The sequence below is a fragment of the Triturus cristatus genome, chromosome 1_1 (genome assembly GCF_964204655.1).
Source record: "Triturus cristatus chromosome 1_1, aTriCri1.1, whole genome shotgun sequence".
Lineage (NCBI taxonomy): Eukaryota > Metazoa > Chordata > Amphibia > Caudata > Salamandridae > Triturus > Triturus cristatus.
In genome coordinates, this window is record NC_140579.1 from 1,269,346,124 (window position 1) to 1,269,360,603 (window position 14,480).

The following is a 14,480-nucleotide window of genomic DNA, read 5'->3' on the forward strand; positions in this document are numbered from 1 at the left end:
ACCTATCTCATGCGCACCATCTTTTCCTCTTCCCACATGGAATATCTTTGGGAAAACCAGGCCTAGATAACATGTGCCATACCAGTGATCTGGCAATCGATAATATGCTTTGTTCCCGCAGATAAAATATAATCCAGGAAAAACCGGATCATTTCCTCCTTGAAGTCCCCATCCTCCCATGATTCTATAAGTATCATGGCAATCACTTGTGCCTACAAAATAATTATCATATGCAGTTTGATTACTTCTAATACACAACTTCCCTTTCTGAGGCCAATCTAAAGCCATTGTTGGACTAGCTTCTCCTTTCAAATGTTTCTCTCTTTCAACATCGCAGACTGTCTTTTCATCTTTTCCCTCAGGTACCTTCTTTTGCATCTTCAATCTTCTTTCTTCTACCATGTCTAAAAAAGTTTTCTCCTCCTTCTTTAAACTACAAGTTAGATTGTTTCTAAATATTGACTCTAATGTTAATTCTTTAGTTTCTAAGAAAAATTCACTTAACACTTTAGCAGGTTTTACTTTATTCAGCTTGTTAACTACAGGTATTTGTGAAAATATGTTATCTACATCAGAAAAATAATAATCTACTTTCCCTATTTTATAAAACAAACTTGCTAATACACTACAGGTTATTCCATATGTCACAGGGAGATGATGATATGTCACTCCCTCAGATACTGATGCAGGCAACTGCATGCAGACGTAACAATCTCTCACGTCCATCGTCTTCACATATTCATATAATAATTTTGAAAAAACCTTGTTAGAAAAATCAGTTAAGGACCTATCTTTATGTAAATAATTTCTATCTATTTTAGTCGGGTAAATCTTTTGTATCTTTTCTTCATTAGTCTTATTTTCGCTATGACCTTCTATTGTTTCTAATGTAACCTTAAATGAAACCATCAAAGCCAACGCACTCCACAGAAGCATTAGTAATCCTGTACAACAACAACACATTTTGAACCATCTTCTAAGGAACACACATTTAGATTTTCTATTTTCTGTGTTTGCCATTTCGGAAAATGACCAGTGTCTTTTGACTTAGCCTCTTCTACTTCACAACTAGTTTTGTCTAACCCAAGGTTCTAAACACCTACTTGGTCCTTTCAGATTATGTCTTTTCTGATAAATTATTGTTTCTTCCTTCAGAACACTTTTGGTCTCTTCAGTTTGGCATTTGATCGTCTTTCACTTTTCTTTCGTAGCTTGCTGCAGAATTTCCTCAACATCCGTCTCTTCTCCGATGTCAGTCAAGATAACTCAGGATTTCCGATTCTTCGTCTTCCTCAACCACTCCTGGTACAGTCACCTCTGGATCCCCTTGGCTGTCTGCCTCTTCTTTTACTTCAGGCAGTGCCACATATGACCATTCCGGTGACATACTTCTGGTTAGGTTTTCTTGTTCTCTTACTTTCTTCTACTGTTTGTTTCACGTCTTTTGTTTTTTCTTGGCTAGACACCTCAGTCACCTTTTCTGCTCTAGATGAATTTACTCGTGTCAATCTGTATCTTAATCTCTTTATCTTGTTTGGCCAAATTTCATCCCATGCTGGCCTTTTCAACTTACTTCATTTTTCTCAGTTCTCCATGCTCTTTTTCTCAGGACTCTACTTTCTGGTATTTCTTCATCACTGTCCTGATTCAGTCCCAACTTGACCTTTACCTTCAGTAGTTTTTCTTTCCACCACTTCCTTTTTATTACCTACTTCTATCCCTCCTCGTGGTTCTTCCACACAATCTTCCTGCTGACTAACTGTCCCTTCTTCTACCTGGATGTGTGATTCCCCTACAACTCGTCGGGGGTCTTCCGCAAAAATCTTTCCCTCACCCTCTGTATCTGGTACCTTACCATATAATTTTGTTATTTTAGGTGGAATGTCTCTCGAATTTCCATTCGGTACTTCTTTATCAAGGATTTCTTTGACAGTCTCTTCACTGTTTATATTCCCACTCTTGTGTGCTTGTACTGGTTCAGTGTCTGATTCTGAGCTGGTGTCAGAAATCTGTAATTTTCTCCTTAGAGGAAGATTCTCTGGTGCAATAAGTGGACTTTGTTCCAACTCCCCACTTTCAGGAGTCTGTCTTGTTCTTATTTCTTCAGTATCTGATTAAGAACTTGTATCTGATTCTTCAAAGTATTCTCCTTCCTTGTTATCCACTGGGTTTGGAATTTGCAAGGTGTGACTAGCATGAATCCAGTTCTTTACTCCTGCACATTTTACAGCTGTTGTGGTCAAAATCACCTGACGTGGTTTTCCCCAACGTGGGACCAAACAGTTTCGTCTTCTGTGCACTTTTATTCTCACCCAGTCTCCTGGGCTCAAATCATGAGCTGGCTTCTTTTCAAGAGTGGTGGCATCCGATCCAACCTGATGGAACACAGAATGAACGGAATCAGCCAACCCCTTGCAATAATCCAACACCAAGTCATCAGATATACGCAATAGCTTGTTGACTGGTATGAAAACATGTCACATTGCTCTTCCCATGACAATTTCATGGGGACTCAAACCTGTATTCCTATCTGGAATAGATCTAATAGTCATGAGTACCAGAGGCAAGACATCAGACCATTTCAAACCTGTGGCTAAACACATTTTTCCCAGTCTATTTTTAATGGTGCCATTTACTTGTTCCACAACACCAGAAGCCTCTGGACGATAGGCACAATGTAGTTTCTGTTGTACATTCAATGCTTCACAAATTAATTTCATGATTTCATTATGAAAATGTTTTCCTCTGACTCGATCGTAACTGGAAAACCAAACCTAGGAAAAAACTCTCAATAATAGCTTAGCTACTGTAATTCCATCACTACTTCTTGTTGGATATGATTCCACCCATCGGGAGAACAGACAAACCATCACTAAAACATACCTCAACCTGTTACAGGGGGCATTTCAATGAAGTCAAGCTGCATTCTGGTGAAAGGCCCTCCTTCTCGTCCTATCGTTCCCAGACTTACCACTGTTTTTCTTCCAGGATTGAATTGCTGACATAAGACATCTTTGACAAAGGCTTTCAGCTACAAGTCTAAATTTTGCATTATACCATGTCTGTTTGAAATGTCTTACCACAGCATCTCTTCCTACATGTGCTTGTCCATGATACATCCGTGCCATGGCAGAAACCATGCTATCAGGCATAACTGGTCTTCCATCCCGATAAACCCACACATGATCTGTTTCCCGTGGTGCACATCCGGCTTTTACCCACTGTCTAATTTCCTCATCTCCTGCTTCTTCCTGCAACTGCCTCACTTCTTCTCATGTATTCACGGTGTTAGTAAACAAGGGACATGAATTCATTTCTCTTTCTCGATTCACAGTTCTGATTACATGCGCAATATTGAGCCATATCGTTGGCAAATTGATTGCCAGCTGAAATATAGTCGTTTGACTTCGAGTGAGCAGCACATTTCACAACAGCTAACTGCTTAGGCAGCTGTATCGCCTCAAGCAATTTTCCAACCACTTCAGCATTCCTTATAGGAGTTCCACTCGATGTCAAAAACCCTCTTTGGGACCAAATTTTCCCAAAGTCATGCACTACACCGAAGCCATATTGACTATCGGTTATCGCAGTCACTCTCACATTCTTTCCCAACTTGCATGCTCTTGTTAACGCAAAAAGTTCAGCAACCTGGGCTGATTTTACTCCTTTTAGGCAAGATGCTTCCAATACAGCTGCTACTGTACATACTGCATATGCTGCACTAAGAATTCCCTCATCCGTTTCTCAAGCATGATCCATCCACGAACATCACAGTCACTTTCTGTCAAGGGTACATCTTTTATATCAGGATGTGGTTTGGTACAGAAACCAAGCACTTCCAAACAGTCATGATCCACATAGTCTCTGACTTCCACATCCTCAGCGTCAGGCAATAACGTTGAAGGATTGACATTCAGACATCTTACAAGGCTCACATTCGTTGCACCTAGGATGACTTTCTCATATTTAGTCAGACGACTATGCATCATGAACTGGGTGCGGCTCCTTGTTAAAAGGATTGCCACATCATGAGGTACAAACACTCGCACAGGATATCCCATCACAATTCCTTCACTCTGTTCCAGACTCTTACAGGTGGCTGCTACAGCTTTCAAACAACCAGGCAATGCTACAGCTACAGGGTCTAATATAGCTGAAAAATATGCAATGGGTCTCCTCAGTTTTCCATGTTTCTGTATTAATACAGAAAGTGCACATCCATTTCTTTCGCTGCAGTAGAGTTCAAACTCTTTCTCATAGTCAGGCATGACAAGTGCTGGTGCCTCACACAAACTGTCTCTCAATTGTTTAAAGGCTAATAACTCTTCTTTATTTAATTTAATGGGGTCTTTTACATCACTTCTCGTCAAGCATACCAAAGGTTTTGCAATCAGGGAAAAGTTACTTATCCACTGACGACAATATCCAACCATTCCAAGAAACATTCTCACTTCTCTTTGCGTCATTGGGGCTCTCATTCCTTTTATTATCTTGATTCTATCTGCAGTTACTTTTCTCAGCCCTTTTTCAATTTTGTGGCCTAAATATTGTACTTCTTTCTGACAGAATTGCAATTTCGATGGGGATACTTCAAGTCCTCCATCTGCCAAATGATTCAGCAATGCAATGGTATCCACTACACAAGCTTCTCGAGTTCTTGATGCCACGAGCAAGTCGTCTATATATTGGACCAGAACTGAACTTTCAGGCATTTTAAAATCTTCTAAGGACTTTTTCAATATCTGATTGAATATTGAAGGACTCTCTGTATACCGCTGTGGGATTCGGCACCATGCCAAAATACGTTCGCCAAACCGGAATGCAAAAATCTGTTGGCTGTCAGGGTGCAATGGAATGGAAAAGAAAGCATGACACAAATCAATCACTTTATACCATTCCGCATCGTGAGGAATCTGATACAAAATCACAGATGGATTTGGTACAATGGGACAACATGATACAACAATTTTATTTCTTTTTCTCAGGTCTTGCACTATTCTAAATGTTTCGTTAGGCTTTTTCAGGCCCATAAATGGTGAATTAGATGGACTGCTCATTATTTCTCTCAGAATACCTTGCTTAATCATCCTGTCTATTATGGGAATAACTCCTGTAATTATCTCGGGTGTCAATTTGTACTGTGGAATATTTGGGTAACTTACTCCTTCTACAGCAATTTTTACGGGATCTACATTTTTCATTAATCCCACATCTGCTCCTGTGAAATCCCATACCTCTGTCTTTACTGTCTGTTTGAATTCTTGAGGCAACTCTTCTGGATTAAATACAGCAAATGCCGCAGTAATCTCAGGCTCTATATCAGCCATGGTCATTTGATACAGTACATCCTCATTTGGAGTCTCAAATGCTATACCATCTGGAGTACAAAAGATTGTGCAATTCATCTTGCACAGTAAATCACTCCCTAACAAATTTACAGGGCATGAATCGCACACGACAAAACAGTGCATTTCGGAAAATTTCCCTATATTAACTTTAACTGGTTCAGTGAGATACGTTTTTATCTGTCTATTGGATACTCCAACTACTTGGATTGTTTCGTCCGAAAGAGGAAGATTTTTAACATCAGCTGACCTAACAGTTGAACGAGTAGCACCAGTATCTACTAAGAAAGTAATGTTTTCGTCATTTACCTTTCCATCCACAAATGGGCCTGTCTGGTCTACTTCTAGATTTGCGCCAAGTACGCACTCCTCTTCCTCCCCTCGGCACCGTCAATACCTTTCTTCTGACTCACTCTCATCGCGATTTAGCCAATACTGCAATACAGCACTAGCGCGCGGCAGTTTAGTTACCTGTTCTTCGTTGTAGAATCCTGTCTCATTACTGTATTTCTGAGGATTTACGCTCTGTGAAAAAGGCGTTTTTGGCGCCTGATTCTGTTGGGCAACAACCTGCTGCTGTCGCTGCGGTTGACAACCCACCTCATTCTGCACCTGTGGATTCAATGATGCATTATCACCATTAGCACTTGGGGGAAATTTACACTGTTTTCCAATGCCCTATCCTTCCGCAATTATGACATGGCCATTTATTTTTGGCTTCATCTAAATTAATTTGTCCTTTCCCTTTTCCCATGCTAGGTTTTTGTCTCATGTCCGTATTATTTGCTTGTTCAATCAATTGAGCTTCCTGTCTCTCTGCCACTATTACTTGAGCCCACATAGCTTTTTCTTTTAACTTACGCTGTTTGGCTTCAATCTCATCACTAAAATATTTTGCATGTCTCAGTACTTCATCTATCTTTTTATTTTGCCAATCTACTGTATGTTGTTTAATCATTTCACTTACTTCAGGTCGTAACCCATACACAAATCGATATACAAAATGACTCAGATCTTTCTCACTCAAATTTTCATCACCACTAAATTGTTTAAAGGCAAGAATCAACCTTTCGTAATAAGCATGTACGGATTCCTTCGCTTCTTGATGAGTTCTATCAATCTTTACCCAATCAATTTCTTTAGGAGGTACTTTATTTTTCAAAAAGGTAATCACTTGTTCATATTTTCTCATTACTTCTGGATCAGGGGCACCTGTTTTTGGATCTCTGGGGTATTCTTGTGTAGGACAGCTTATCGTTATTTTACATTCTGTCCATAAATCTGCTGGTACAATTATGTCAAATAGGCTATTCAAATCAATCCAGAGAACTTTCGATAATTTTACAAACCTGTCTACCTGCCTATACCACTCGACTGGCTTCTCGCGCAGTCGTGGAAAATCATTGGTAAATGACAAAATATCTTGTCTGGTCCGGGGGACATGTACATAGCCTCCACCTGGAATCTCTCTCATGGGACACTCAGTTACTACCTTTTCCTTTTCTCTTACCTGGTAAGCTGTAAACGTTTTATCTGTTGCATCCTCTCGTTTTCGAAACCATCTACTTTTCCATTTGTCTACATCGCCCCATTTTCTCAGTAAAATAATTAAATCTTTAATCTGAGTTGTTCGTCCTGTAGTATTCAAATTTTCAATGTCCTTTTCAGAAAAATCTACTCTATATGGTGTTTGCAATGACTACCTTTTTTAAGTCAATACCCATTTCATTTGCTACTTCTTCTAATCTTTCATGTAAATTTCTCGCTCTCCACGTTATACTTTTGCATAAGAACATTAATTCTTCATCCTGATTGGTTTTTAACTTTTCTGTAGGAATAGTCCCTACTATTAATTCTTTTAACACTATTTGTAATTTGGACACATCTAAAGGTCTGGGCTCAGCATCCTTTTGCTGTAAACTTCTTAGCCATTCACTTAATTCATCAGAAGTAGGACTTACGGGAATCAATTCATTTTGTGTCTGTTCTAAACCTTTGGGTGATTCTGGTACTGACTCTGTCGTCATTACTGCTCTATTTGTTAGACTTTGATTTACTGTCAAATTTTTAGGAGTACTTTGTTTAGAATTTTCTACCGTTTGTACCCATGATTTTTCTCTTGTATCTCTTCTTTGTATTTCATTTTCTCTGTTACTGTTATAAGGAATCGTCAGACAATGCTCACTATCCTTTTGTTTGTCAAAAATCGGCATTACAGGTCCTATTGTTACAGGAACAGTTAAAGCTTCCATATTTTTAGTCAATTCCCTAATCTTCTCAGTTAACTCTAAAGTGGTTCTGGCTCATTCTGCTGAATTTTCATTTGCCATTTTACTGGGTTGAGTATTGTCTGTTTCCCTAAAAGGATTATTTCTTCCTACCTCATGTGGTACTGTTTCAAATTTTATATTCTGTGGTGATTCTTTTAACGGGGCACTTGGTGTCAATAATGTGAAATTTGGTTGATACAGGGGTGGATTTTTATAAAACATGTCCTCAAGAACATCATCCTCCAACTCATGCACACCATACTTATAAGGTTCTGATCCTGTATTATTTCGTTTTTCTGTACATTTTCTACTAGTAGTCTCTTCAACATTTCTCATAGGAAACAACCCATCAGTCATATTTGCACTTCGCCATCTCTTCATTCTATCATCATGATTCTCTTGTTCATATGATCTACCAAACATATATCTGTACCTTCCGCCACTTCGTTGCCGTTCATGTCATACATCTCATCTTCCCATTCCGTTAATGCTTCAAACTGTGTAGGTCTAGGTCTCGGTTCTAATTTCATCATTCTTTCTCTCAAATTTCTCAAAACCGCTAAATTAAATGAACTATGTTCTGAAAATGCTAAAACTCCATCATCTTTGTATACTTCGCCCAATTGTCTAACCATATACATGTATGATATCCATATTTCGCAACCATAAAGGATGCAGGTGATTTCGCTGGAGGAAGCAACTGTCCCTCTCTAGTCACAATCGCTTTGTCCCTTTTAAATAAGTTCTTGATTTTACCGAACCAGGACTTTTTCTCTTTTTCTGGTGGATCGTAATACATAATTTTCTCTTTTCTGTATCGCTAGATTTCTTCTACGACTATTTTGTTTGTTTTATCCAATCGTAGCGCGACTCACACTAACGCACCAATCCGGGGCGTCTACGTCACTTTTGCAATTCTCCACCCCTAGTGCAGGGTACACCAACGCACCAATCAGGAACGTCTACATCCTTTACTGACTAACCAATCCCAGCGCCGTCTTCCTGACGTCAGCTTTTCTCGCTACTCCTGCTTCTGCTGACCCCTCCTTTACAAAATTTATCGGCAAACTTTTTACATTCACTTTTTACTAAAATTCTGTTAGTAACGACATAAAAACGCCACCATTATCTGTTTCGTTAACAAAAGAGATAGTCTTGACCTTTTTCACAAGAATTCAGTCTTTCCCGAGAGCAGCGAACAGTCTGCCCTACTACGGAATAATTACATCCGCCGATAAAGTAGCACTTCCCTCTACCTTACCCTTCTAGCAAGCATTAGCTAACCGTTTCTCTAGAAATAAAACACCTGTTGGAGACCCAATGCTCCTGAGAATTAAAACCAGAGTTTCACAATTAACCTGAATGCTATTTCATTTACACACATTCATATGGAAAATGTAGTTCATTCACACAGAATCCGGTCTTTCCCAAAAGCAGCAGACAATCTGCCCTACTAGAGAATTAATACATTAGTTAATAAAGTAGCACTTCCCTCTACTTTATTCTTCTAACAAGTTTAGGGAACACCTATTACCCTTCCAGTGATAAGCGTAATCAGAGTGCCTTTTGGACTCCTGGTACTTAAGACCAAAATTTCACAGGTGGCCTTCGCTACCCATACACATCTTTCACACAGAAAATATCTCTAATGGCAACACACGACAATGTTACCAAATCGAACCCAGACCATGCGTCGTGCAACTCCAATCGTCACACGTTTTCCCCGTGTAGCTACAGGGCACAATAATTCCGTCTTTCCCGAGAGCAGCGAACAATCTGCCCTACTACGGAATTACAAACTTCCGACTTCCTACATATCAGAAGTCGTCAAACAACATAGAAAGCGACGCGACTCAACATTGAGTGTTAATACATAAATCAATACTTATCCAACATCCACAATCAATAATCAATATTCTAAATAGAAAAATCAATAAGCAATAATCAATCTGTAAGCAATAATCACCAAACCAATGCAATAAAACCATCATCCTGCTACCAGAAAAACTGATCCAGCTCGGGACCGGAGAGAGAAAAAGAAGGAAATCATAACTATCCTCCCTGCGTCGCAGACCCAACTTCACACTAGCTCATTCACACATGCAGTCATTGGTGGGGCCCATAACACCAACACTCACACATCTCTGACTCACGAGTCTAAACACAGGAGGGATGATGATATCGTGCTGGACATGTGGGGGGGTACCTTATAACCTATAGGGAAGGAAAAGTTATTTTACAGAATATACATTATCGTTCGTCACCCATAGATTCCTAATCCCAAACATCAAGGCACTCCACCCACTTGGTCGACGGACCAATTAGTTGGATTGGTTGATGGTGATTTAGAACCAGCTAAAACACATTTTAAGACTCAGAATCCTTTATTCTCTTTAACGAAAAACCACCAACTCATAATTTCCGTTAATATTTGTTTATTTAAAGTTTCATTGCAATTAATATTAGCATTTGTTCCATCAAAGTTTTAGAATTTTCTAAATCAAATAATTAAATCGCCGGACATTATATTTACCTATTCTTGCTATCTGGATTTTCTCTAATTCATTGGCTCTGCTTAACCGAATTAGCCATTAAATTGTCCAAATAAAGCAGGTCAAAGCTCAAAGTCCGAAATTTCTTTGGTCAGCAAGTTACAGTCCCAAAGATCTCCATAGGACCAGTAATCGTGCAAGCATAAGTCATTGCCAGCATAGACCGCATCGACCGCATCCACCGCAACTACTCCTCCCTATTCTACTACTCTTTTTATAATAAATTTCAGGATAATGTGAAACAATTTTAGGCGGAGAAAGTCTGATTGGCTGATCAAAAACGTCCGATTTTTGTTCATCATGGTTTCTCATAGATTTTGCTGTTTCACTCCCGGAGATGACAAAGTCTTGGTTTTACTTGTATGATTAGATTGTTCATTTTAAACCGGTTTTTACTATCCATGCCTTTGGCAGCCCACCAAGATCCTATCCTTGACCGAGGCCATGGTGTACAGGGTTCGTTAGCAAGTTCACGGAGCCATCCGAGTCTGCGCAGTAGGTATCGTGCTCACGAGACGGTGGCCAATTCTGAACTCGATTTTTTACTCCATTTTGTGGTAGGCCCAAATGCTAATTTAAGCGAAACAAACACAAAGGAATAATTAATACAAAGAAATAATGATTCTAAAGTTATACCCTCACTAATCCCTTTTTATATTAGTGTTTTCCTAGCATATAGCAACATTTAAAGTGATAATATTCACTTTTTGGATCCACTCAGGAATGCAAACATCACATAAGCAACATAAATCATGCGATATCTATTACCACATGTACTACTATTAATATGCATACATATTTTAATCATTCGAGTTATTTTGCCATGCAAATAGCAATTTCTCACGTGTAACTTGTGTATGCATATGTTGGGTTAGGATAACACACCACACGGTTAGTAAAACTATAATCAGTAAGTTATATGGTTAGTCTTTTCATGCAAAAATAGAGGAGGTATACAATATGTTGTTCTACCTGCTCCATCAAGCACATCCCCAGGAGTGAAGCAAACATGCGGACAGAAAATGACTGTTCTGGAAATCAGAGTTGCCAGCTTTAGAAGACGAACCTGTCGTTCGTAAGATAAGTATGCCCTGCACTGGACCGTATCCAGCAGAGCTCCAAGAAATGGAAGGACATGCATCGGGCGTAACTGAGATTTGATCCTGTTCACAGTTCGCCCCAGAGAGTTGAAAAGATGAAGAGACGTAATGGCCACCTTGACTGCTCGTTCCGAAGGACCTTTGATTAACTAATCGTCCAAATACGGGTATACTTGGATTCCCCGGGATCTTAACGCTGCTGCTACAGGAGCTAGGCACTTTGTGAATTTCCCTGGAGCCGATTTTAGTCCAAACAGGAGCACTTTGAACTGATAATGGGCGCCAGCCACAGAGAAGCGACGATATTTGCGATGTTTGGAATGTGTAAGTAAGCGTCTTCCATATCCAGAGAAGTCATAAAATCTCCCTCGTTGAGACAACCTAGAATCTCTGAAAGTGTGACCATGCGAAATCCTTCCTTTTTGAGGAATCTGTTCAGGTTGCGAATGTCTAGAATCGTGTGCCATTCCCCTGATTTCTTTTTGATCAGAAAAAAAAAAATAATAATAAATAAATAAAATAAAAAAATAAAAAAAATCGGGAATAGAAACCTGTCTGTTTCTGATGTGATGGAACCTTCTCTATTGCATTCTTGAGGAGCATCGTTAAAGCTTCTTTCAATAGTAAGTGAAGACGAGGGGGAGGGGGTCCCTTGGGCGGAGTGGTGGGTGGCTTGGTGACAAATTCTAGGGTATGACCATTGTTCACCAGGTCTAGAACCCATTGATCTGAGGTAATTTCTTGCCCCTTGTCCACAAATGCTGACATTTTCGCGCCCCCGGGAAGGGGAATAGGTGTGGTAGGCGCCCTGCGGAGATCACTGCTTTCTGTTGGCGACCAGTCCTTGATTTTGAGATCGTCTTCGACCGCCCTGACGAGAGAAACCAGACGTGTTGGATTGCCTGTATGAAGACTGGTAATTTTGTCTATATTGGGACTGGTATTGTCTGCTCTGCTGGTTTTGGTATCCTCTTCTAGAGGAAAACCCACGCCCCCTTGCGCCTCTGAAGGTTCTGCGTTTGTACTGCAATGAACCCAATGATCTTGCCATATCTGTATCAGTTGTTATTGCCTGGAGGGCTTCATCGATGTGTTTTCCGAACAACGATTCGCCATCATAGGCCATGTCCAATATTTTTGTCTGGACTTCGGGTCTGAAAGTGGTGGCTTTAAGCCAACCCTAGCGTTGGAGTACTGCCGCACCAGCCAGCTGGCGAAAATTTGTATTGACAATGTCTAGTGCGCAATCTATGGTTTCAGATGCCGCGCTCTCCCTCTAATAGAATTTTTATTGCTTCCTGTCTCTGGTCTTCCGGAATGAGCTCAATAAGTCCAGCCATCTCCAACCACATTTGGCGGTCATAATGTCCTATTATTGGTAGGGAGTTAGCTGCTCTTCGGGGGACATGTTCTGACCCTGATGAGGGTCTTGAGGAGGGTCTGGAAGCTGAGGCGTTGGAACAGGAGCGTCAGGTGAAGGCAAAGGATCCGGAACCAGCACAGGTGGTGGTGGAACTTGTGGATTGACTTGCTGTGGGCGAAAACACTGTCTATAATCTGCTAGCATGGCTTGCAGGTCTTGTATTAGAGTTTGAGGCAGATGGCTCATCTCACTCTGGCGAAGTTGTCTATGGTAAACTCTGTGATGCGGGACGACAATGTCCTCTTGATAATATTGTTCTTGGCAATCCTCCTCCTCCTCATCATCATCATCCTGATATTTGATGTGTAGCTCCGAAGGATGATGAGCTATCCCAAATGGTCCTTCATCCTCTTCGTCCTCTTAATCATCATCCTCTTCCTGCACATATGTTTCCAGGAGATGCGAGGGAGTAAGCGGTGAAATATTGTTATATTCATGTCTTTGAAATGATTTGAGCTGAAAACTCCTAGATAAAAAACAGTTGAATGAGTAGGAGCCATAGGCAATGCAGGTGCCGCAGACGGAACAGGTGGACTCTTTGTCATAGTCGTCGACTGGACCTTCGTCGTCAACGGGACCTTCGACGGGGCAGTAACCATCTGAGTCGACGATACTACTCTCGTCGACGGCAACGTAGTCAATGTGGACTTCGACGATTCCTCGACGACGGGTTTCTTTGACAGGATAGTAATCCTCGTCGACAGTATAAGAAAGGTGATAGACATCGTCGAGACAGTCTCCGTCGACGAAGGAGCAGAAGAAGTGACAGAAATCGTCGACGAAGGAGGGAAAGCCAGAGATTTTGAAAGGCTTTTACTCACAGTTTTTGTAGACGTCTTTTTAGAGTCCTTGACAGTAGAGTCCTGAGGAGAGTGCGCTGACCCAGAGGAGATGAGGAGTCCACTGAGAAGGGCCAGAAGTAGAGTGGGAAGATTTATGGTGTTTTTTCCCCTCACTTGAAGAGCTGTCCTGAGACCTAGCTCTCTTGCTGGAAGTTGAGGCTCTATCATCCTCTTCAGTCGAAGAGGATTTAAGCCATAACAGCACTCTCGCATCCCTAGGGAGTCTTAGTAGGGACGGTCCGGCAAATTTTGCAATCTTTTGCCTCATGTTTAGGGTAGAGGCAGTAGATGCAGTCCATATGCTGGTCATCAACATGGACTCTTCTTGGCGCAGGTTCTGCAGGACTTGAGCAAGGCTTTGTCAGACATCATGGAATAAAGAAGAAAAACTGAGTGGCACTCAGGGAGACTCCCTTCCACACGATGTGCGGTGAAAATCTGAGAACTGGCTCTGCTGAGAGTGTTCGAGGGTGCTGATAGCTGATTGGTTGGTACCAATTTTTTGGTTCTTTTGGCATAATGAGGTAGATAGGCTGCTAAGATCTAGGCCTCAGGCCTTTTCTTTGGGGCCTACTACTACTATTATTGTTTGGCACTACTTTTGTATTTACCGTGGGACTCCCGCCTCGGCGACTGAGAATGATTCAGGCATGTGAATCTATGAAAGATACCCCAATACTGGATAAATGAGGGTACCTGCACACATCGCTAAGTTAGCATAAGTAATAGATGCTTACCTGCCATTCTGCTGCTTTTGCACACGACACTACATGGTTCTAATCTCGTAAACACTTTGCTGGCTCTGCTTTATATGGGAATCGTCTCTTTCACATAGCCAGCTGCATTCTGTACTTTCTGTCTGCATAGAGTGTTCAAAGTCGAATAACAATGTATGCTGTTGATTCACTTTGGTCAGACCCACGCACATAGACATAACATGGAGACAGC

At 40.8% G+C, this 14,480-nt stretch overlaps 1 protein-coding gene across 8 annotated transcripts in view; it reads right to left on the bottom strand.

The window, feature by feature from the left end:
- Positions 1 to 14,480, bottom strand: part of LOC146871936 (DDB1- and CUL4-associated factor 7) — a 919,103-nt gene that overhangs the window by 507,433 nt on the left and 397,190 nt on the right. Inside the window, exon 7 of one of the 8 annotated variants that reach the window (XM_085652264.1) lies at positions 10,591 to 10,737. The exons of the other annotated variants lie outside the window; for them this stretch is intronic. Coding sequence (XP_085508390.1) covers positions 10,676 to 10,737 — 62 coding nt within the window. The 3' untranslated portion in view covers positions 10,591 to 10,675. Of the gene's footprint in view, positions 1 to 10,590; positions 10,738 to 14,480 lie in introns of those variants that run through there. 8 annotated transcript variants of the gene reach the window in all.